Source organism: Hyperoodon ampullatus, assembly GCF_949752795.1.
Source record: "Hyperoodon ampullatus genome assembly, chromosome: 4".
NCBI classification, from domain to species: domain Eukaryota; kingdom Metazoa; phylum Chordata; class Mammalia; order Artiodactyla; family Ziphiidae; genus Hyperoodon; species Hyperoodon ampullatus.
This window is the reverse complement of record NC_136917.1, coordinates 111,155,891-111,180,575: the sequence shown is the minus strand read 5'-3', so window position 1 is coordinate 111,180,575 and position 24,685 is coordinate 111,155,891. Positions and strand designations below refer to the sequence as shown.

Here is a 24,685-nt window from a genome sequence, read left to right as displayed (position 1 = left end):
ATTGAAAACAATTGTTCATCTCAATGTCACAATACCTATCTTTAACACTGTAAGACACTTCTATAACTTATTTTCATTTCCAAGTTATGGAGACTATTTTCCTAGATTTTTTTCCAGCCTTCTAGATTCTCTAACTGGACTGCTACTTTCCCTCATTCCATCTTCTCTATGTTCTAGATCTTCAGGCTAATCCTCATTCATATCCAAAGTTTTCTTCAGATATCGTTAACCAGAAAGCACATATATTCCAGTGCAAATAAGAAGATAAGTATTCTATGCTATTGACAAATTTTGCTATTATAAACCAGAGGTAATTCTTAAGAAGCTGCTAAAGGTATTGGCTTATTAATAATAATAACTGAACATTATATGCCAACATTAACATTTTTCTTAGCAGACAATCTATCTTTGGTCAAATGGACATGATAAATAATTTCATCTTGCAGGTTAAATACATTTAGCTCCTTGGGGATAGCTGAATATAGCTAAGTCTTTTTGGCAGTCTCAACTATGTCAGTTCAGTCACAATTAGGCATTCAATAGCAGTTATATTTAACATTTTTTAAAGTAGTGATATTTCATTTTCAAGTGAAACCTTACATTAGAAGCCTAGTACAACACAGATGTAAAGATATGTGCTGTGGTAGAGTTGGTGGTGGAGAGCCCATGACCTGCCCACTTAGTCTCTCCCTCAACTCCCTGGAATACTTCTAAGGAAACTCAGACTTCATTTTGAAGACAGGCTATCTATAATTACCTTATGTTTACAGTTAAGATAGATTACTGAAAACACTTGTTCTTAAAATTTCCCATGCCAAAATCATTTCTTCCATGTTGTATGGTGCAGAATACTGAATGTGTTGCATGTATGTATGTGTATAGATGGGATTGTGGTGGTTACTAATCATGTAGGCTTCGGGGGAAGATTGCCCTGAGTGGACACCCTGTATACTACTGACTCTGTGTGGAAAGAAGATAGCTTTCCTTCACCGTGCTCACACAAACCACATGCTTATACATTTTCACAGGATAATGCCAATTCTGTTGCCTAAAATTTTGTTGCCTAAAACACATGGATGGATTGTGTTTTTTTTTTTTTTTTCAGTAAACAACTTGGAATATGCATGCCTCTAATGAGAGGTCAAAGAAATTAACTTTGAACTTACTGTTGTTTTTCGGGTTTTTTTCAAAAGCATAGTTTAGATCTGGGCTGAGAAACTGGTGCCGGTGAGGCCAACAGCCTGTGAACCTCCTTGGTTTGTTCCTTTTATCCGGCCCCCACTATGCTTTAAACAACACTAAGACTGTAAGTATTATACTTGAAACACATAATAGTGCAGTCCCAGTCCTCAGCAGGCATTTGCTTTGACTACCTCTGGCTGAAATGAATGACATTTGGAAGAGTGACATATTCAGCTTCTGCTTCTCTTGAATCTCTTATCTTTGTAACAAGTAAGAGAACCAGAATGGAACACACTTGGATGATATCAGTTTAGCTGTCTGCAGAAATGTCTTCAGTACCATATGCTCCTGGTTTCCTCCCTTATTCCCTCCCTTTCAAATATCAAGTTTTAAGATCTGAAATTGCAGTATGAAGAGCTTTTCTACATTTGTACTGCATTTCTAAAATGAACATTGTTCATGATCATATTCAGTGTTCTTTAAAATCTCTGTGAAAACACCTTTTAGACATTACTGACAGAAAATTGTTTCTTTTTCCTGAAAAAGAATTTATTTGATTATACAAAGGGAACACTGGTAACTGAAGGCAGTGCTGCTTAACAGAAATAATATGTAAGGTTCAAATGTGAACTACGTAAATAAATTTAGATTTATTAGCAGCCATGTTTAAAAAGTAAAATGAAACAGGTGAAGTTAATTTTAATAATTTTATTTACTTATATAATCAAAATTATCTATCAAAATAGTCAGTATAAAATTTTAATGAGCTATTTTATATATTTTTTCATATTAAGTCCTCAAAATCCAGGGTGTGTTTCATACCTGCAGCACATCTCAGTTTGGACTAGTCATATTTCAAGTACCATAACATACTGGACAATTTAAAGTTTCCTTTTGCTAGGAAGCTCAACTATAATATTTCATCCCCAGTTTTTGGTATACCTTTGGAAATTCTTTATATGTGTTTTGATTTTTCTTTAATTTGAGCTACCTTTTATTCATATATATATATCTATGTATTAACTGTATTTTCTTATATTTTTTTGTTAATATGTAGTCTTATAGATATCATTTTTCTGTACGCGTTCGTGGAAAAATCATGACCTATGCTTTATTAAGTACACTCAAATTCTTTCTGTAGAACTGCTTCAGTTCTATATTTAAACTCCAGATTTCAAAAATTTAAAGAAAAACAGGCATATTCAACTTCCTAATTTAGTTTCAAGTTTATCAGGAAAAAAAAAACAACCACCTGAAGAAATCAGTGATGTGTAAAATGAGGTGAACATATGATTACACATTGTCACTTTCAAATAGTCAATATTAATTATTAGGTATTCGAGATAAAATAAGGCTACATATCAACATTTTACAATTAAGTTGTTTTACATTTACATTATATTGATATGAAATCTCTTGTTATATATTATGTTTTTTTCCAACCCAGAACATAGAATTTGATTTTTTGATATCCAGTAAGATCCTGGATAATAAAATATAAAGCTTAAACAGTATCAAGGAAAAGGAATGTACTTAGAGTTTGAGTCTTCAAATACATTCCAAATATTTTAAAAAATGCATAGTTACATTAGGCCTGTTAGGTCCAGGAGGTACTGCATTCATTAAAGTATACATGTTGTCTCCAGAGTTGGTTGAGTCTGAAACAAAATATTACTGAATTAATATCTTTCATTATAATCTATGCCCAATTCATCACAAAATAATAATCAAAGATGATCTGGACAGTTATGCATATTTATAGCTACAGCACTCGAAATAGTCATTACTAATGTTCAGAAACAAATATCTGTAAGTCATTTTCTGACCCCAAAATTATCATTCTGAGGTTGTAAATTAGGAATATCTACCTAATATATTAGGAATAATCACTTGAATAATTCAGATCAAAAGGAATATTACTTTAAAAGTCTAAAGAGTTACTGTAAATTTTTTCTTCTTTAAAAAACATGATCTCTTTTGATTTCTCTAAGCAATTTATATGTATACATATATCAGAAATCTCTTAAAATTCAGATTTAGTAGCTTTTTACTTATTATTTCCTTAGGCTTCTTGTAGACCAATTAAAAAATAGTTTATTTAGCTAATAATTAATAAAAGCTGGTGGAATATCCTGGTTTAGTTCCCACAGAAAGATATTAGAACGAGACTATACAACTGGAATGAAAATTCTCTTGCTTGAAGTAAAAGCCAGCTTCCACTAGTACAACTTTTGATAAATTTCTTTTCATTCATTTTATTTTTGATTCATTATAATAAAAATAAATGTAGTGTATATCCACATAAATATATGTAACATTTTACATTTCATGTCTATTAGCTAGTCCTAATTAAGTCTCTGAGTATATGTGTTTATAATGTATAGCCTAGAGTGAAAGGCTTAATATTTTATATTTAGGAACTATCAATTATAAAATGCTTTGCTATTTTTCCACAATTATATAGTTCTCTTAAATATAATGTTGCAGGCTTCTATTTTGAAAAAGATGTTTTTCAAATGTTTTGTACTGATTCAAGGCAGAAGATAAAAATTATTTGCTTTCTCATGGCAATAACCATAGAGTGAGAAATGGGCAATTACTTTTCCTCTTGTTTTGTGATTGTTAGACGTTAATTTATTATTTTAGAGTAGGTTAGATGCCATTTATACTTTGTAAACAGTGATCCATAAACCTAAATATTATTTTTTACTTCTAGATTAATACATCATATTGTTGAGAAAGTTGAAATGCCCGCCTCTGGTTGACCTCTGTTTGTTTATACTAAGTAAGCTCCTAATCTACTTTTGTGGCCTTAACTATTTTTACATCCTTATGTACACTATACTCCTGTCAACCCAGGCCACTTTTTCTTTCTTGCATATGATCATCCTTTTCCATCACCTTATTTTTGTTCTTTCTTCTCTGAGCATCTTCTCAACACAATTTCCACTTATTGAAATTATACTCTCACTATTCAAGGCCCATTGCCAATGCTACCTCTTCCATGAAGTTTTCCCCTGATACTTAAAAGTATGTGAGTGCTCTTCTACCACTGAATTCTGCTTTGCATTATAGTTAATATTTTGTCTTATTTTTCCCTCCTGCTTCAAACTAGGTTATAATTTCTTTGAGAGGAGGAAAGGGACCATATCTTACTCATGTTGTGTACTATAAACAATAAATATCTACTAACTTAGATTCAATTCATGGCATAAACTCTATCCCATAAAAATGTATCTTTCAGAAAAGCTAGAATTGTTTTTTAAACATAGGAAACCTTCAAATGGTTTTTCACCTTTATTAGCCTTACTAATTTTACTTACTAATTTTAGCAATTAATTTGAAAGGAAAATGGGCTGTATATTTAAAAATATGCAGAAAGAAAACTTTATTGCTTTTAAGACCAATCAAATATAATTGCATCTGAAAATGAAAAAACATTGAGTGAATAAGGTTGGTATTTTTTAGAAAATGTCTGATTTATTTTTATATACAAAAAAACTTTACAATAGATATTCTGGCACCTATTTTTTGGAGAGTGGGGGATACTGGCTTCATATTAGAGGACTGACTGTGATAAAGGATGAGTACATAAAAGAATAGGCAGAAAAGCTAGCAAGATATACTGGTGGCAATTTCTGGCTTGAAAGGAATAAGTGATAAGATTACTTATCACCTGAAAAGTTTAGTGTTACTCCAAAAACTTTCTTTGAGTATGTAGTGAAGTATTTATTAATCACATGCTACCTTCATAAATTAAACCTTAACTTCACCAAAAGGATTGCAAATGTGGGCAAGATGTTCAATTCATATACTTCTATCTTCAATGAATTTTGTTTCACTTCACTGAAGATGTTCTGAGGACAGAGATCCATGAAATATTTATGATATATTCCAAAGAGTTAGTGAGGCAATGTAAAATTTTGAATTAATCATCAAATTTATGCTTTTTCTAAATTAAAGATTCAAAACTTAAAAATATTGATTGGTATGATTAATGATATTTAATTTCAAACTTCTGTGTATCTTAGATTTCAACAAATTCGTAAGAACATACAAATTTAACAGTGCAACATAATAAAAAAATTTTTCTAATTATAAAAATTCCCCATATATTTCATTACCCAGAAGTTAAAACTGACAAAGTCTTAGTCTATTTCTTTGTTATCTACTTTTTAGATTTCAGGGTAATATATTTTAGTTTTTTTGGCCACACCGTGTGGCTTCCGGGATCTCAGTTCCCAAACCAGGGATCAAACCCATGCTCTCTACAGTGGAAGCATGGAGTCTTAACCACTGGACCATCAGGGAAGTCCCAGATTTCAGGGTAATATATTTTAAAATAACACTGTGATCATATTGTATTAAATCATGGACATTTATTTCTCTGTGTCATTAAAATTTCTTTGATAATAATTTTAATGGCTACATTTTAGTCCATAAAACATTAATTTAAAAACATCACTAAAATCAGATTAGGCATGAAGGTTGTTTCTATTATTTAACTATTGGCTATAACAAATGAGCATCATTCTACGTGATTCTTGGATTGTACCTCCAGTCATTTCTAGTAGTAGGATTATAGTGTCAAGTGGTATGAGCTTTTTCACGGCTCTTGCTACATGTTGCCAGGAGCTTTCTAGGAGGGCTGTGCTACCATCAGAGGCCTCAAGACACAACACATTTAATAGGTTGTATTAAAGTCTCAAAGGAAAGAGATACTTAAAATAACTACATGATTCCAGGAATATTAAAGTATTTTGGTTTAAAAGGTTAAAAAACTTTCCCCACTACATAGTGGGTTAGCTAACTAGTAAATACCTATAGACATGTAGGATAAATGATATTGTAAGCACGTCCACATCTATCTTAGATGCTAGATATGGTGGGACTGATTTGCTGTATTAAACCTAATGGATCCATGTATTTCATGTGTTACTTATGCAGAATTTTTCTTAAGTTGTGAGGTTTGGATCTTTTCCACAGTCTCAAGTAAACTTTTAGTCAGATAAATTATTGGGCAATTCATACAGATCAACACAGTTTTCATTCTGATTAAATCTATTACCTACACAACAGGAGTTTTCTAAATGCTTAAAGTAACTGGACAATAGTTACTTAAGAACACTATTTCTTCCTACTTGCTACCTCTACGCAACTTGTGAAACCACCAGTGACGTAGAGAATACTACTAACTTTCTTTCATAACAATTTCTGTATTTTGTGATTTTACTCTAAGAATCAAATGCCCACGTGGCTAGTTCGATTACAATACCTGCTGGACTAGGCATGATGGGTGTTCCTGGTGGCCCTCCACCTCCTGGAGGACCCTAAATAATTACACAAAATTTCAGTAAAAATAAGGCATTGCATTAAACAATATAAGGAAAAACAGAAGTTAGACTTTATAATAATCCAGTTTGAAAACAAAAGAGGAAATACATTTTCTCCATAATTTATTTTCTTTGAATGCACAATCATTTCAATGTTATGCAAAATATAATTTAGCTTAAATATGTTGAGATTGTTTTGACAAGTTTCCAAAAACAATGAGCCTGTAACGCTGATTTATGATTCATGGCTTAATGACATCAGGTATAAGGTTAAGGAGAAACCATTTAATAAGACCTTTACAAATCCCATACAATAGAAATCATTCATGTGTATCTGTGATTTTCTTACATTTTGTATCACTGGTTTTTATAGGCAACTGAAAATCAAAAGATATTCACATGTTTAAAAAAATACATTGATGCTGTTTCTTCTGCCAGCATCAACTGCAACACTTTGGATGCACTGTACCTTCAGCTATCACATCAACTAGAAATGAGAGGTAATGCTGACTGATTTGAGGGTTTCTAAGACTGTAGGTACACAATCAATTTGAAATGGATGTTAGGTGACTCAAGTTAATTCAGTTATTTCATGCAACCAAAATGGATAATTCAGGCAATGACTTTTAGAATGTTCAGACTTACAGTAATCAAATTAACTATTAAGTGGCTAAATTTTTGCTTCATTTGGAGTGCACAGACATAGCCCACTAATTATTTCGAATAATATATGTATTGCTATTTATTAAACAGCTTAAATTTACTTTCAAATAAGTCTATAATTTCATAAAACTATACATATCAAGCTTATTTTTAATTGACTTTAAGAAAAAATAGGTTTTACTCAAACTTTTTTACTTTCATAGAGATTGTACAAAAAGTTAGACTTGCTTAGCTTGTATAGCTTAAAGGAATACTGAGCACTAAGTTCACAGGTCCAAAACAGCGTGTGCTTTTCGTTACGCTCACAGAACACTGTTTCCATGGAGGGTAAAATGCGCGTTGATCTTCTTCCTAAGTACTCCTTTTTTCCTACTCTGGTTAACCACCACCTCTGAAAAGTTCTTTAGGAAAGATTTTTTTTTACCGTTTTACCCTTGCTACTCTGTTAGGCATTTCCCTCTAAATATTATAAACAAATTATCTTTTATGATGGCCTTGAGATACAGCAAGGATTATAATGTGATGATGGTTAAAAGGTCATTTGCAAGTTCAAGAGGTCATGTAAAACCTGCTGATTTGACGAATGTAAATAATTGGAAATTTTTAACATGTACTAAGTGATAAGAAGAAGAATAAGTGGTCTCGGTTTCTAAGAATGAAAACTAGCCCTCCTCCCCCAAATTACTAGTCATTATTCTGCTATCTAATTCTCTTTGTGATTGGGAGAAAGTTTAATGTCTTCTTAGACTTTGCGTATGGCAAGTGGGGTGGGGAGGAAGTGTAGATTATTCTGAAGAACTGCAAATTCAAGCATATCATTGCGTTACTGGGATGGCTTTCTTCGTGATTGGACAGTGTATTGCAGTGGTTTACAGAAACATATGCTGAAGTAAAACACAGTACTCAGGGCAATTTTGGCCAGATTGATAACTGTTTCACTGATGAACATCAACATATGTACTGAGGTTGGCAGACGAAACAACTCAATACAAATCAGATGTTCATTTCTTGGCCAACACACAGGGGCTCTTCTTAACATCTGGACAATTATTTCATTGCCCAAATAGAACATAACATCAATTCTTATGAGCAAACAAACCCAAATGTACTTACTACATAATTCCCAGGAGATGCTGAGGAGTATGGTATCTGGAACATGAACAGGACAAAAAATATACATATTTTGATTCATGTGGCAGTATGGAGACTGACCTAAAATGAATCTGTTTTCTAACTTATGTCAAGGTTTAAAATTTATCACAAAGGATAAAGGCATTTATATATGTCTGAGTGCTAGAAAACTGAATAAAATGCAGAATTATCTTGATTTACAAAAAAGAGAGGATTTTAGTCAAGAGAAATTTAGATAGAATTACAGCTTCAAGTTATATTGATTTCAGGGCAGTTGTACTCACTGCTTGATACAATGACACTTATTTTGTAATTAAAAAGATATATATTTGTGCAGCTAAAAACCAGAAACCAGAATTTTTCAAATTAGTAGCCTTTACAGATGCAATTTCTAATTTATGTGCATTCTGGGATACATTATTTTTTTTAAAGACAGTTTCAGGCTACTATATTCATGCAGTAGTCAATACTTGATATATAAACCTCACTTTTTTCCCCCTTTCCTTTCTAATTAGCTTCTAGAAAACAATATAATGAATGCAAAAGATTTTGTTAATGTAAGTCTCCGAAGACTACTAATTTGTGTGGCTCAGATATGGGTAACATATTCCCTCTTTCCCTTCAAATCAGGCTCCTAACTAACTAAGCTCTTTTCTAGAGATTAGAAGGTATTAATATGACATTGCTATGATAATTTAAGAAGCGAAAACTGGAAAACATATATTTAAAAATAACCCCTTAACTGTGGATATTAATAGAGAAGTTAAATCCAAATATTCTTTTTTCACACAAGCTCACTAGCTTACATCCTTCTGCACATCCAGAAGAGATATTTTTGCCTTATTCTGAAAAAAGCCAGTAAATTACTGTCTTCTTGGAGTAGGACAGCCAGGGCCAAAATAGGACCTTAAGAGTGGTGAAAAGATTATAATGCCTGTACCTAAATGTTCCCTCCACCCCAACTCCTTCCTGATAGTTAAACATGAATAACATGAAATAATAAAGTAAGCAGAAAGAAATACAACAAAGTTATGGTTTTCCTTTGATTTTAATATTGAGTTATTTGAAAGCTCTCTCCTCATTGTTTGGTGTCCTTGCTTTGCCTTAAGCACAGACCACAGGTGTCTGAGCCTCTGGTTGGTCCACCTATGGGTAACTCAGCACTGCAGGTGGCCGTTACCGGATTGTCCAGTATCACTAGTGATGACCATCACTTCTATGAGTATGCGGATCCCTATGGCAGTAGACATTTACTCGACTAGGTGAATGAATATAGCTTTGCTCTCTAGGGTCCTCTGCAGTTCATGATTACTATCCATCCTCTGCTTATTATTTTAAACATGTGCACCTGCCCTCTCCAAATCACCAACTTATCTGTTGGCTCCAGTTTTCACCTCCTTACAACTTTAGCACCTGGCTCATGCTCTGCTGCCTCTATTGCCTACCGTCATCCTTAAGCAGCTTCAAGATATGATCTAACCACTCTTTAGATCTTTGGAATTTACACTCACTGCCTTTCCTTTCCTTTCCAATATACCCCCCTTTTCCATTTCTGAGCACGAATACATCCTAAAAGTTTTTGCACAGAGATCTAAACAACTTTCCTGACATTTTTCTTGTTCCTCATGGCACTCACAAATAACACTCTATATTCCAATCAGAATCTTATCCTATCACAATTCCTCTTGAATTTTGGCTTACACTCACTGTTTCTACCTCATAGTCTTTTTTGCCCTCATTAAGGGAAAGGAGGATTTGGGCTCCTACCCCTAACACTTTACGGAACCTGCATTCTTGTAAATTACATCAGCATCTGCCAGCCTAGCCTGAGAAACAAAATATGACAATGTAGGTAGAAGTACTGTGTGGGTATAGAAGACGTATTTGAGCTGGGCAGCTAGGACGCTGTTGGAAATAGGGAGTCACAGGTTTGAGAGAGACATGTTCAAATTTATGTTTTAGTAAGCTAACTCTAGAGGCATTATGGAACATGAATACCATTTAGGAGACCATTGCAAAAAGTCTAGGCAAGAGATGGTAAAAAGTGTTCTAGGCAGGGCTGATTAAGATACATAGGAGTAAGAGAATTTGACAGACTTTTCACAGATGTACTCCGCAGGGCTTGATGACAAACTGGGTGTGGTGGACAAGGGAAGGGAGAAGTTAAGGTGATCCTGAGGTTTCCAACTTGCTGACTGTGTGGATGATGGTGCTACTAATTTATATATATGGAATTTAGGAAGTGGGGGACAAGTTTGGGGAATACCTGACATGTTGAATTGGAAAGCACTAATAGACACTGAGTTAGATCTGATCAACAGATATTTGGAAACAGAGGTCTAGAACTCATTCGAGATCAGGACTAGAGATAAAGCTTCAATTGAATAAATTTCCATTTTGTGCTGGGCACGAGACTTTAATCTAGGCTTTGATTAGATTTAGTGATAGTTGAAAATGTTAAAATGAAAAAAAAACAAAAAAGCCCAAGATTGGAATTAAAGAACATTACCAGTTAAGAAAGGGCAGATAATGTGACTGGAGGAAAATCAGGAGAAAATATCTTATAAAAAATCAAGCAAGTTAGACTTTCAAGAAGCAAGGAGTGGGGGCAGCTTGGCTAGGAAATGCCTAAACTGGGCTTATTTTTGAGCTCTGTCAGGCTCAAGTCTTTCAACCTTTCTGTGACACACCTAAGAATAAATAATAAAAAGGAATATGCTAGTACAAATATGGAAAAAATAAACATTATTTAAATGAAGAAAAGAAATGAAGAGACATTTAAACAAAACCAAGCTGTCAAATATTTCAAAGGTCAGGTATGCTGAGGACAGAAAATAAGTCATTATTTTTGGTTGGTAAGTAGAAGGTCACTAGTAACCTTCAGAATAGTACTTTTCATGGGGATTGAAACGGTTGAGAAGTCAATTCAATCAATCTTCTTCCATCACCTGTTATATCTCAGGCACTGCACTACCACATAGTAATGAAACGGAAAAGAGGATCAAAGAATTCACTGCCCAGGAGAATGGTGGTGAGGGATTCAATGTGTGAGAGACACTGGATGGTGGTTTGAGACTGAGGAGGGGTTGAGAGAAGTTTTCTATCAGTTGCCCCCTCCCAACTCTAGAGGAGTGAAAGACTGGGGGTTTTAAGGTTGTCTTGGGATTTTGTTCATTGGCACAGTGTTAGGGAAAGTTCCAGCCAATGGAAAGGGACTGATGAAAACTCCTTTAGAAAATGAATGAGCAAGATATGCAGAGACATCAAGACATGGAATAAAGAGAACAGATAAAACAGTTAGCATTGAGAAGAACATTTCTGAGACAAGCGGAAAGAAAAACAATTAAAGGTCTTATAATATTGGAGGTAAGGGTAGAATTTGAAGAAATTTGAGTCTAATGGTGTTTTGTTCTTTTTCCTCTATAAAATATGAGACAAGTTTAGCTAATAGAGAAGGGGCCAAAGATAAGAAGTGCAGGAAAGGCAGGCGACTAAAGAAGAGTTAAAAAAAATTGCTGGTCACACATCGGTGAGGACTCAGCAGAGGTTGAAGGTTATAGATTTAAATTATAACACATTATGTTATAATGTTCAAAGACATGAAATCACCTTCAACTTCTTCACTTTCTTTATCCTCAAATCCAACAAGTCACCAGGTATTTTTGGTTCTATGTGTGACATTTATCTCGGCCATCCTTTCTCCACTGCTTTTACCTTAGGCTCTGACAACATTTTATAAGGTCTGTTACTATACTCTCCTAATATTGTTTCCCTATGTATCCACTTTATATGCTATCTTCCTAAAACACAGCTCTGTTCCACATCAATGATAATTCCAGATTTCTCAGCATTCAGAGCCCTGAACACATCATGGTCCCATTTTTCTTTTTCCAGCTTTGCCTTCCAAATCTATGTTCCCAGCCACTAAGAATCTAATAATTTTTTCTCACACATTGCCTGCATTTCCCTTTCTCTTTACTTTTGTCCAGGCCTTTCTCCACCTCTAGTGACCAGATTCTTCCCAATGTAATTAATCTCCTCCCTCCACCCCTCTCCCATATGCTATACAAAATAACCATTAATATGAAATGAAAGATGAAAATGCAGATGTAGAAGATAAGCAAGACCAGAGAGGTAGAAGATCAGAATCATAGAACAAGAATCTCTTATTTGACAGATGATAAAATTAAGGGCCATATGTATTGTCTGGTTAAGCTAGACAGAAAATTCAAGAGCTGTGACAACAATCCAAATATTCTGAAATATTCTGACTCCTAATATCCATGACTGGTGCTATGGTAGGGGGAACAGCAGAATAACTAGAAGTTTTTTGGCTTCATTAAAAAATGATTAGGGCTTCCCTGGTGGTGCAGTGGTTGAGAGTCCGCCTGCCGATGCAGCGGACATGGGTTCGTGCCCCAGTCCGGGAGGATCCCACATGCCGCAGAGCGGCTGGGCCTGTGAGCCATGGCTGCTGAGCCTGCGTGTCCAGAGCCTGTGCTCCGCAACGGGAGAGGCCACAACAGTGAGAGGCCTGCGTACCGAAAAAAAAAAAAGATGGCTATAAGTAGCTTTACATTTTAGCTAAGTAGCTTTCGTCAACTGTGAATTTCAAAACTACCTTAAAAGCACTGAAATTCAGTTCACTAGAAATCGCAAGGGGAACATTATCTGTGTCAGTGTAAAGTTGAAAATATTCTATTATTTTTTAATGCTCTTTTTTAAAAATGAGCATTTATTTGTACAGGGCAGAGCCTATTTGGAGTAAAATATTTGTATTTCTCTTAGGCTTAATCATTGTAGTAGATCCTCATTTTTCCTTAAAGGAGTTTTCTCTTCTATCTTTCCAGCTAGTGAGTTGATGAATACAATGCTATACTGAACGTTTGTTGTTTCTGCCTATCCCTTCTTTTGCCAGCAATTCCTTGAATTCTCTTTGAACCATACTTCCCTTATTTTTCCATGTGGCTCGGGTGGGGCTCAGGAAGTGGGTGTGTGACCTAGGCCTGGCCGATAGAGCATTATACATAACTGGTTCATGAATGAGTCTATGTACCCAAGCTAAGTGAATCCAGTTCAGTTAGTTATTCCCAATACCTGTGCTTAACTGATGGAGTTGTGCTCTTTTGTACTCAACAGGGAGCTGTGAGGATATAAATCTGGAGCTTCACAGGGCCTTCTTGCCAGATGAGTGGAACAAAGGTAAGCAATGAATAGAGGCAGTGTCTGATGATGTTATTTGAATACTTGGAACCAAATGTACCCTCAAGCAAATTTATATCTGGACTTTTCAGATACATGATCCAGTAATATTCTCTTGCAATATGAGCCTAGTTTGGTTAGTTTTCTATACCTTGTAATCAAAAGTGTCTGCAGACAAAGCTAATTAAGATATTTTTGATAAAAGTGCTGGCTACTTAATGATTAGAACTTGCTTTATAGTTCAACCCAAATGTACAGTTCTTTGTGAAAAACATAAAAAAGAAAAAAATGGTTGGTAGACTTGTAAATAAGCTTCCAAGTAAGAATCTGAGGCCAGTACTGTAATGCTCAGAGTGAAGGAAGTTAAAAAATCATACTCTTATTTTGAATTAAAAACATAAGTTTGTCCTTAAAAATGTTTCTCCTGCTGCCATGCAAAACAGTGCCAAAAATATTTTTGATCAAAACACTTGTATATGACAAAACTATGTAAAGATAAAGATTAAGCAGATAAATGTATTGTGGATAATGGTTGGTAGATTTCTCACTTTCAGAGAAGTGAGGTATAAACCTGGAAAGCAGAAAGTCTAGAATGAACTCTGTTGTACTGAATTGAAGTTGAAGCACCAGTGTGCACTCACGGGGTTTTTAAAAAATTTTATTGGATTACAGTTGATTTACAATGTTGTGTTAGTTTCAGGTGTACAGCAAAGTGATTCAGTTATACATATACATAGATTCATTCTTTTTCAGATTCTTTTCTGATACAGGTTATCACAGAATATTGGGTAGAGTTCCCTGTGCTATACAGTAGATCCTTGTTGATTATCCATTTTATATATAGTAGTATGTATATTTTATTCCCAAGCTCCTGATTTATCCCTCCCCTCCACGTTTCCCCTTTGGTAACCGTACATTTGTTTTCGATATCTGTGAGTCTGTTTCTGTTTGTAAATAAGTTCATTTGTATTATTTTTTAAAAATCAGATTCCACATATGAGTTATATCATATGATATTTGTCTTTGTCTGACTTACTTCACTTAGTATGATAATCTCTAGGTCCATCCATGTTGCTGAAAATGGCATTATTTCATTCTTTTTTATGGCTGAGTAATATCCCATTGTATATATATACCACATCTTCTTTTATCCATTCATCTGTTGATGGACATTTAGGTTGCTTCCATGTCTTGGCTATTATAAATAGTGCTGCAGTGTGCCCTCATGGTTTTAATATGTAGAGATACAGAAAGATATAGATGTGTGTGGGTGTGTGTATATACATACATCTGTATCCTAGTTCTGTTGGTTGAGAGGGTTAGAAGCTAGATCACTCCAATGGGTTCTAAATACCACTCTCCACTAAAAGGAACCAGGGACCCTTAAAAAATGGCTGTTTCCAAGGCTAAGGCTGGGAAAATATGAGCTTCAAAATGCTCAAAGAATAATGGGGTCATGTCAAAAGGACAAATGATCCAACCTGAAAGGGTTTTAACTGGACAAATCTGAAATGATATTAGTATTAGAAAAACCTATTGGACAAGGTAAGAATCCACGAGTACATTGGATTACATGAATGATTGGAGAAGAAAGAAAATCTCTTATAGTAGAAAGTCAACTAATAAGTGGAGAAGGAAAGACAGAATTAGGAAATAGACATTTGGCAACCAACATAGCAAAAAACGATTCAGGCGAGATTCATCAATGGATACTCAAAGTAGCAGATTAAAGTACGATCTTTATGATAGTGTCAAAGTATGTCTTCACAGGTTGAAAATTACAAAGGGAAAAATAGTAATTTAACAAGCTAGGAGAAACCTAACAAGCATCATCTAACTAAGTGATCAAAGTTAACATAACAAGTAATAGATAAATCACCATCATATGCCCCCTGAAATGACGCACTGAGCAAAACACAAAATTACTTCTGTGGATTCCTGCCAAATATATATAACATGAATATAATCATGAGGAAGCATCAGCCAAGACCAACTTATGGGACATTCTACAAAATAACTGGCTTGCAGTCAACAAAACTCCAAGTTTACGAAAGACAAAAGTTAAGGGACCTGTTCCAGGTTAAAGGAGACATGACAGATGAGTGCAGCAAGTGAACTGGGATTTTCTTTTGTTACAAAGGATATTGTTGGGGCAACTGGTGAAATCAAAATAAGGTGTACAGCTTAGAAAATGGATTACATCAATATTAATTTTTAAATTTTGATCCTTATACTATGGTTATGAAAGATGTCTTTGTTTTTAGGAAACACAAAGCATTTAAAAGAAAAAAAAGTATATAAAACATATTTGGAAACAGCAAAAACAAAACAACCAGCCACTTTGGCTGCTCTGAGGAGCCAGAGGCTTACTGTATTGATACCAAATGAAAAGTATTTGTAATTTTAAATACAGACAAAAAGTCCAAAGAACTTGGAATTCAAAATAATACAGATAAATCGTCACTACAACAACATAATCAATGGTGTTTAGGGGAAAAGAATCTCTCTTTAATACTTTTGCTTTGTTTCATGTAAGCCTTATGTTTTTGCTAGAAAGTCATCAGTTGTCTTTGGTTTTTTTCTTCTCATAATCTATCATACTGAGAGGAATGCTTTTCCTTTCTGTGCTCAGGATGATGACTCCTTTCTTTTTCCAAAGAGAAAAGTATAGGTGTTCCTTCACAACTTTTCCCTATTCACATTCTTTGGGGGGAAGTGTACCCATATGTGGTATATATTAACAGAAGGGACTGCTTTCAACTTGATTACGTGCCTACATGTGTGCTGGCCAAATGCCCATTTCACAGTGGTTGTAGTTTGATATGCACAGCTCCTTCCCTAATGCCTAGTGTTTCTCAGGGTCTAAAATAATGCAGAGCTGCTGCCCTGATACAGTACATTCTCCTATCCACGTGCTCGGCTCTGTGAAATCCCCAAGAGTTGTTTAGGTATCTAAAAACTAAAAATGATCAGAAAGCATAACTCTCTCCTCATCTCTGCCTCCATCTAATACTCTTCACTTGGATAACATACCCGCTAGGTACAATGCACCACCTTCAGTATCATATCCTGCCCACCTTCCTTGGTGGCTTTTGGAGGATAGTATCTCCAGATAAGCGTACAAAAGGAGGTCCTGCAGGAGGTGGGCAGTGGAGGGGATGGCTGGCTGAGCTGGCAGTGAGGAAGGAGAGAGGGTCCTCTTGCTTCTAGGCAGGAGGGCTTACTAGTTAAGGTGGGTCATTGATTGTGCTTTTTAACCCAGTTTCATCAGACATGTAGATAATAGAAATTCTTTCCAGATTCTGACAATAAGAAGATTTGCAGAGTTTTCACTGTTATTAAAAAATTGTTTTTCTGCACCTTTATGGGTATTTTAATGGGGAGTTCAAAGAAAGTATCTTTTTTTTTGATGATTAAAAAAAATTTTTTTTATTAGTTTCTGCTTTATAACAAAGTGAATCAGTCATACATATACATCTGTTCCCCCATCCCTTCCCTCTTGCGTCTCCCTCCCTCCCACCCTCCCTATCCCACCCCTCCAGGCGGTCACCAAGCACCGAGCTGATCTCCCTGTTCTATGCGGCTGCTTCCCACTATCTATCTACCTTACGTTTGGTACTGTATATATGTCCATGCCTCTCTCTCGCTTTGTCACAGCTTACCCTTCCCCCTCCCCATATCCTCAAGTCCATTCTCAAGTAGGTCTGTGTCAAAGAAAGTATCTTGAGCTGCTAGTTAGATCCCTTTTTAAAGTGGAAATTTGAAAGGCATATATAACAGGAGGCAAATAGAAATGTGAACTAGTCAAAAGCATATAAGCAGACTAAAAGAAATTTGGAGGAGAAAAGATAGTCATATTACAACATAATCAGGTAAAACAGTATCTTAGAAGATTTGTTGAACTTAAATAGTGAACTGAAGACCCAAATGGAAGCAGCAACATCACTCTCTCCACCCCAAACAATATTATTTAATTGCAACTGTCATAGCTATTGAAACTAAGAGATAGGCAGATAATATAAAGTAAATGTTTTCTCTAAAAATATGACAGTTACTTAATTGAGAAGAAAGTGATTTCTGCTTTAGAATAGCAATGGATTTAGGATGCTTCTTTCTATACCACCCACACCTCACTTTAAATTATCTTTAAGTTTAAATTAACACTAAACATTGAATCAGTTTCATGTTTATTTAGCATTGAGGCCACTGCTAGTCAGTGAAGGTACCTCTGCATATTAGTAAAAGGCATCCCTTCTGGGCAGATAATCCATAGACTTCACAAGTGGAAAACAGCTATATTTCAGCCTCCTTCTGACTCCCTAGACTCAGGCATCTTTGTGCAGTGCACATACTACACAAATGTACAGAGCAGAGCTCTCTCACAGATTGAAGAACTCAAGGTTTCAAAAGTCAAGAAAAAAATCTCCAGGATCATTAAATTTAAAATCATATCAATATTAATTTTAAGATTGAAAACTTAATTTTTAACCTGTGCCTATATTTGTGACATTAATAAGAAACAAAAATATTTACGCAGTCAAATCATGGCCACAAAACTTGTAAGGAAAATTCCCATGATGTCAGATACATAGATACAAGTGTAAAGATGGCAGTTTAGCCCACAGGCACAAGGTAAATGTGTACTTCCTTCTTGGGGCAGCGAGAGAGCAAATAGGTGTAACCAGAACAGCAAATATAATAATAATAACTGAGATTGATGTTATTTGGCAACTTAGTAATTATTATAGTTATTTTAGAAGATGAATTCATTATATGATAAATAAATTTTATGATAAATGTAGGCTACCGTAGAGTATCCTTAAATCACACTACTACTCTATTTTTGAGGGCCTGGTAATCTACATAGAATGCATGTTTACATTAGACCTTGAAGTGAAAAAAATCACATAATTTCAAAAGTTATACATTTTTTATAAAAACATAAAAATTTATTTTTTGAATGATTTCTTAAAAAAAAAGGTTAATATAACCAATTGCAGGGCTTTCAAAAGCAACAGATTTTTGTTGTTAAGTGCTACAAAGTGCAAAGAAAATGAAAAAATATGTATACTCACTGAGTTGGCATTTGTTGGGTTTGGCCAAGGTCTACCACCACCAGGACCCCTGTAAGACAAAATGAGAAATGAAATTTTAACTGACGCTCTGAATGTTTCGCAGTAAGCAATAACATCATAAAATACAAACATTTATAATTCAGTTACCATGCAGTTCTAGTCCAGCACTGAAATTACTCTTTATATTTTCACAGCTTTTTTATTTCTAAAATCCAAAAATTTTATCATTCCCCCAAACAGCTTTATCACTAATTATGAGATAAATATAAAAGATAATTGTGACAATAATAAGTGCTGCATGTATCATTCAAAATGAAAATGAAATTATTTATAAAATATCATTATACATAAAATGATTGCTCTTAAGCTACAGATGAATAAATGTACATAGTAGGTATCTAAATTTGCCTCCTCTTCAAAAAATTGCATAGAATATCATGTTACTTTATACATCTATATATCAATCTATCTTTCAGTGCTACTGATGATTTGGTTACTATTAAACAAGGGAAACACATTTCTTGTTTTCATAATTGTAGTTCAAGATAGTGGCCAGAGTAAATCTTGGGGAAAAATAGGAGGTAATCTATGCTAATGTATGTCAATATATTACTTCATGTTAGGGCGAGGGAGAATGTTCCCTATTCTATAGCTTAAAAGGACATAAAGCTTTTAAAACAAAATTAATGCCTAATTAAATTAAAAACATCTCTTGTCCATTTGCTTTTTAGTATTAAGTGTACCTGAATATATACTGCCTGATAAAAAGTAGACTACTGTCAGCAGGTCTTCTCTAATTAGAGTCACTCAGAATTCCCCTTTTCCCTCTAATCTCAATGAAAACACTGTGACATTTTTAAATTAAAAAAAAAGTCCCCTGATTCTTATTCTAGGGACCTTAAACCTAAAGTTCTAAATGTTAGATAGAGGCTGTCCAAGTTAGATATATTACCCATGTTTGCTTGGAATATTTAGAACTGTTCTGGATATTATTTTGGGATTCCCCAGGAATGTAAACAGTAGGGAAGGGCATGAAAAATTGTGTCCTTAGGCTCTATTAGGATGCCCAAGTGCAAGTCCCCTTTTGACCAGAACGGACTTGGTCAAAGTATCATGCACAGGGAGAAGGTGAGGGGTACATGTATTGTCTCTGGAAATAGTTCCTCTCTAGGATAATGATGACGACTTTACAATTAGTTACTGGAACACTTTGGAAAGGTGATTTTACATAGAGGATTCAGTGTCCTAATGGACAGAAACTGAGGTAAAGCATAGGATATATGTTGATCAAGTAAAACACTTGACTTGTTTGACGTTAAATAAAACACAGTAAAGAAATTGGAAAATATTTATCTTAAAACAACATAAAAATATACTATATATCCAAATCATGGCAAAAATTTGTATGCAACAACATGCAGACAATCATATTTTGAAATATTATGTTTAAACAAGGACTGTATGAATAAGAGATATTAAATATAAAATAATTTTATTAGTTAAAAATTTGTTTAATGTTAAATTAATGCGCTAAACTAAATGTTAAAATAATTAAACATTTTACTTAAGTAAATAAATACAAATTAAATAAGATGAAGTTAAATGAAATGTTAAATTTATTCTAAGAACCATAAAATACCTTTTATGCATTTCAATCGTTTGATAAATACTAATCTAATCTCAGCTCACCATGTATTTCATATTAAATTACATTTTAATGTAATGGGTTAAATGTTAATTCATTTGAATAAGCTAAATTTCCCCCACCATTACCATTGTGTTTGAAAACATTTTCAGTTTTGCAAATACCGCTAAATAAAGTGGGTGTTATAGTAGTGAGTAGTTCTATTAGAACAACTTCTTAAGTGTGGTAATTCCTACTCCTTTTGAGGGCCATAAGTATTATCAAGAGAGTAATCTACAAACTATAACACAGGCATTATTTTGAATGTACATTTCTACATAAGTATAGTTTGAAGTAGAATCAGGTTAGCCTCATTTAAAAATAAAGAGAAAAATGAAATTTAAAAGAAGTCTTTGGGCCTCCCTGGTGGCGCAGTGGTTGAGAGTCCGCCTGCCGATGCAGGGGATACGGGTTCGTGCCCCGGTCTGGGAGGATCCCATATGCCGCGGAGCGGCTGGGCCCGTGAGCCATGGCTGCTGAGCCTGCGCATCCGGAGCCTGTGCTCCGCAACGGGAGAGGCCACAACAGTGAGAGGCCCGCGTACCACAAAAAAAAAAAAAAAAAAAAAAAAAAAAAAAAAAAAGAAGTCTTTAATTTTTGGTAAGGGTGTATGGATATGATTAAATCAAGGCAACCATGACTACCAAAGAGAAAAATTCTCTTTTCTTCTTTAATTCAGCCATTTCGAGATAATAACTATACAAACTTTATAATTCTATAGGATGTGACTTAGAACAAGAAAGTCTAGATCCTTTGAAATTATTTGTCCTCTTAGTTTCTATAAAATAGCAAGGTATACAAAGTTGAATTAGAAATATTTTAATACTGAATCCTACACTCTTTTGAAATTTGTAAAAATGTAGTTTATTTAGAAATATAGTTTTCTTTAAAAAATAATCTATGATGCATTTGAAAACATTTACATTGTGGCTCTTGTTTGTAAATTCTACTTTTTTTTTTTTTTTTTTTTTTTTTTTTGTGGTACACGGGCCTCTCACTGCCGTGGCCTCTCCCGTTGCGGAGCACAGGCTCAGCAGCCATGGCTCACGGGCCCAGCCGCTCCGCGGCATGCGGGATCTTCCCGGACCGGGGCACGAACCCGCGTCCCCTGCATCGGCAGGTGGACTCTCAACCACTGCGCCACCAGGGAAGCCCTGTAAATTCTACTTTAAACTACTGAAATTAATACCAAAATTTTTTTCTAAATATATAATACTAGTTATATAAACATTAAAAGTATACTATTATTTTAATTTTAGGTGACACTACATATGATTTATCCTGAGTTTGGAGCATGGAAATGTAAAAATCATATCAGAATAACTATTTTCTTTAGAGGTCACCAATATTTTTTTAACAATAAAATTATCAGAATTTTGTTCTAAATGGTTTGGTGTCAATGTAAGAGAGAAAGCTGCAGTTAGACTATGGTATTTAGTTACTTTAATGACCGGGGTTTGGTATTCTTTACTGTCATTATACTTTGGTGTCAAATAATAAAAAGTGACAAGCTAAAGAAACCTCATCCAGATATGTTACTCCAGTAGATCCCTCCTGATCCCAACACACAAATATCTTAGACTCTTAAAAACATAGCCTAAGGTAACACTATTCTAATGACTTTTCCTTTAATTTTAAGTTAGCCAACATGTAAAACAGTGACATGAAGGAAGCCATAATTCCAGTTAGAAATACTTACTTGCCACAATACAGTAAGATTTAGTTTGTTTTAACAATAATAAATTATGAAGTGAATTTCAATAAAATTTACTCTATTGAGTACAATGGAGACAATAATATGTTTTATTATTAAATTCACTTTTGCTTTCTTGGGGCCAATATCAATAAGAGAATGAGTCTCTCTCGTTGGACCTTCCATACTTAAGAACTTTCCCTGTTAGAGAGAAATATTTGTGATTTCATTGTCCTTGAATCCTAATTTATAGAAAACTGAAAATGGTATAAGACTCCAAATAACAGTCAACAGTAACAAATAATGGAAATTTGAGCCTGTAAAGCTTAAAGGCTCTTTAAAAACCAGATATTATATAAATAGTAAAATATTATGTAATAAAAATATTTTAAAATATCTGGGTATATTTAAATGAGAAACCCAAATATGAACAAAAATAATCATTTGAAATTTTCAGCCATACTTTTAGTCTCCATAGTCTAGGGAATTAAATGTACCCTTATGTATCTGTTTAAATGTATGTGAGAAAGGAATGAGACAATTTTAAGCAGCTATTTGAGTCTCTCAGTAGTCACATGAGAATAACTTTCCTCTATATTAGCAAAACTGCGTTGATCTAAAGTCGATCACATCACTACAAGATATTAGATACATTCTTAACATTTAAAGAGAATTGTGGGTTGATCATAGCATTCAAAATGTATATTCCTTACATCTATATATTGTATTCAAAATTATTCTTTAAAAGGCATTCCATTTTAAAGTCAGAATCTTAGGTAGGTAAATTTTATATGTATCTAAATCCTATTGTTAAGAGTTTCAGCTTTTGATATAAGCACAAGATATCACTCCTTTTTGTAGAAACCATTAATAAGCCTAAACCTTTGAGGAATTTAAGAAAAGTCAGACTTCACATCTATCCACTTTTACTTTAAAAGTAAGAAGACATGATAGGAAAATTTGACCTACTTTTTCCCCTTGTTCTGTTAGTTTTGAGCCTGGCTGGTATCCACCTATTAACCTATTTTCTATTTTAGGCAAAACTGCTTTCCATGAAAATGGTTCCAGAAACTTAAACAAATCCCTATGTACATCAAAAGAGCTCACCTCAGTATATATTCAATGCTATTAAATGATGGCAGAGTTGTTTAATTTGATAGATAAGTAACCAAAACATGGACTAATGGGAAATATATTAGAGGAGACTACCCAGAACCCTATATAGAGCTCTTTCATTATTTCTGATAAATTTTCTTTAGGCTACACCATGGAATTGGATCCTCTAATTAATTAATGAAAGTCATTCACAAGTTCTGGGTGTATATGGAACTTTGAGGGCAAGTAAGATAATGAAAAATAAATAAAAATTCCTTAACAAATTGCATTATATTGGCTGATAGAAGCAACTACTCTCTTTGGGCTTGAAAGGCCCTTTCAGTAAAAAAACAAAAAAAAACTGTTAGTTTACTCCCTAAGTATATTTTGAATTTTCAAAAGAAAGTATACTATGGAAAGTTCTTTAATAAAGAAGAAACTACCAGAGAGACTTCTTCCTGGTTTAACAATGGTCCCAACAAAGCAAAAGTAAAGACATATATATATTTATAAGAATTTAAAACTCATAGGAATCACGCTATATGCGTTAAAATGAACGATATTCCATTGTCTCCTTCTGTAAAGTCAAGTCATGGTCCTGGTGTCATCATCTCTTCATACTTTTGTATGGACTACATAAATATTATGTGCTTATTTATAAAAGACTCATTTTTATGATAAACATGAAAATCAGGCTAAAAGTTGGCATTTGTGGCATTTGAAAATGGAAAAAAATTAAGGGTTGCAAGGGAAGGAAGAAAAACATGGAGAATATGTTGTGAAAATGAAGCAAATGCTACAGCTCATGTTTAGTTCATTTATACTACAGTTTCATTTTATACTACACAGAAATTGAGCTTAAATTGTGTTACAAATTGGTGTGACTTTAGAAGACAGAAAAGAGAACACTTTACAGGATAATATAGCATTTTGCTTACATGTTCATTCCAGGCATTCCAGGGCCACCTAAAGCATTCAGTGGGGGTCTCATTGCACCTCCATAGTTCTGTAATGATAACCAAGGGTCAGACTACCACAAAACAAAAAAACAAAACCAAAGAGGAGGGGGGAAAGAAAGGAGAGCAGGTTAATGATTTCCCTACATAACTCCTGATGGGATAAGGCCTGTGCAATTCATTCTCAGAAGGGTCCACTCTTGTACTTTTGCTTCTATTTTAACAATTACTTTGGTTTGTGTCTTTTAAAAACTACGTGAATATGTACAATCATTGGAGCATGTTAAGTGATTAAGGTATAGTTGCAATTATAATATTCAACATATCTTTATTAATTTCCTGATATCTGTACAACAGTGAACTTTTTCAAACAAAACATTTCATACATCCCGAACTCTGTTTTTAAAGAAAGGACTTAGTCAACATGTTTGAAATTGTCTGACTCAGAAAAATTACATAAAGTCTGAAAACAAAGAGGTGAATCCAGCATAAGAAAGTGGAATACAAACTTCTGTTCACAAAATAATATATCCAAGAGAGAAATGTACAAATATACAGATACACAAAAATATATGAATACTAAAGTATACTTCAAATATGTATGCATGAATTATATGACTCAACAGGCTTCTGTCAATATCTATTATGTGCATTCAAAGGATAAAAACATT

At 34.1% G+C, this 24,685-nt stretch overlaps 1 protein-coding gene across 23 annotated transcripts in view; it reads right to left on the bottom strand.

Annotated features, from left to right (window-relative positions):
• SSBP2 (single stranded DNA binding protein 2) overlaps window positions 1–24,685 on the bottom strand; it is a gene marked incomplete at both ends in the record, with an annotated part of 301,811 nt that overhangs the window by 17,471 nt on the left and 259,655 nt on the right. For 7 of the 23 annotated variants that reach the window (XM_079702653.1, XM_079702669.1, XM_079702657.1 and 4 more), the window contains 5 exons: window positions 2,770–2,840; window positions 6,458–6,512; window positions 8,292–8,327; window positions 18,587–18,635; window positions 23,997–24,088. In XM_079702653.1, the coding sequence (XP_079558779.1) occupies window positions 2,770–2,840; window positions 6,458–6,512; window positions 8,292–8,327; window positions 18,587–18,635; window positions 23,997–24,088 (303 nt within the window). The remainder of the gene's footprint in view (window positions 1–2,769; window positions 2,841–6,457; window positions 6,513–8,291; window positions 8,328–18,586; window positions 18,636–23,996; window positions 24,089–24,685) is intronic. The other 16 variants (XM_079702671.1, XM_079702675.1, XM_079702656.1 and 13 more) reach the window with 9 other exon arrangements.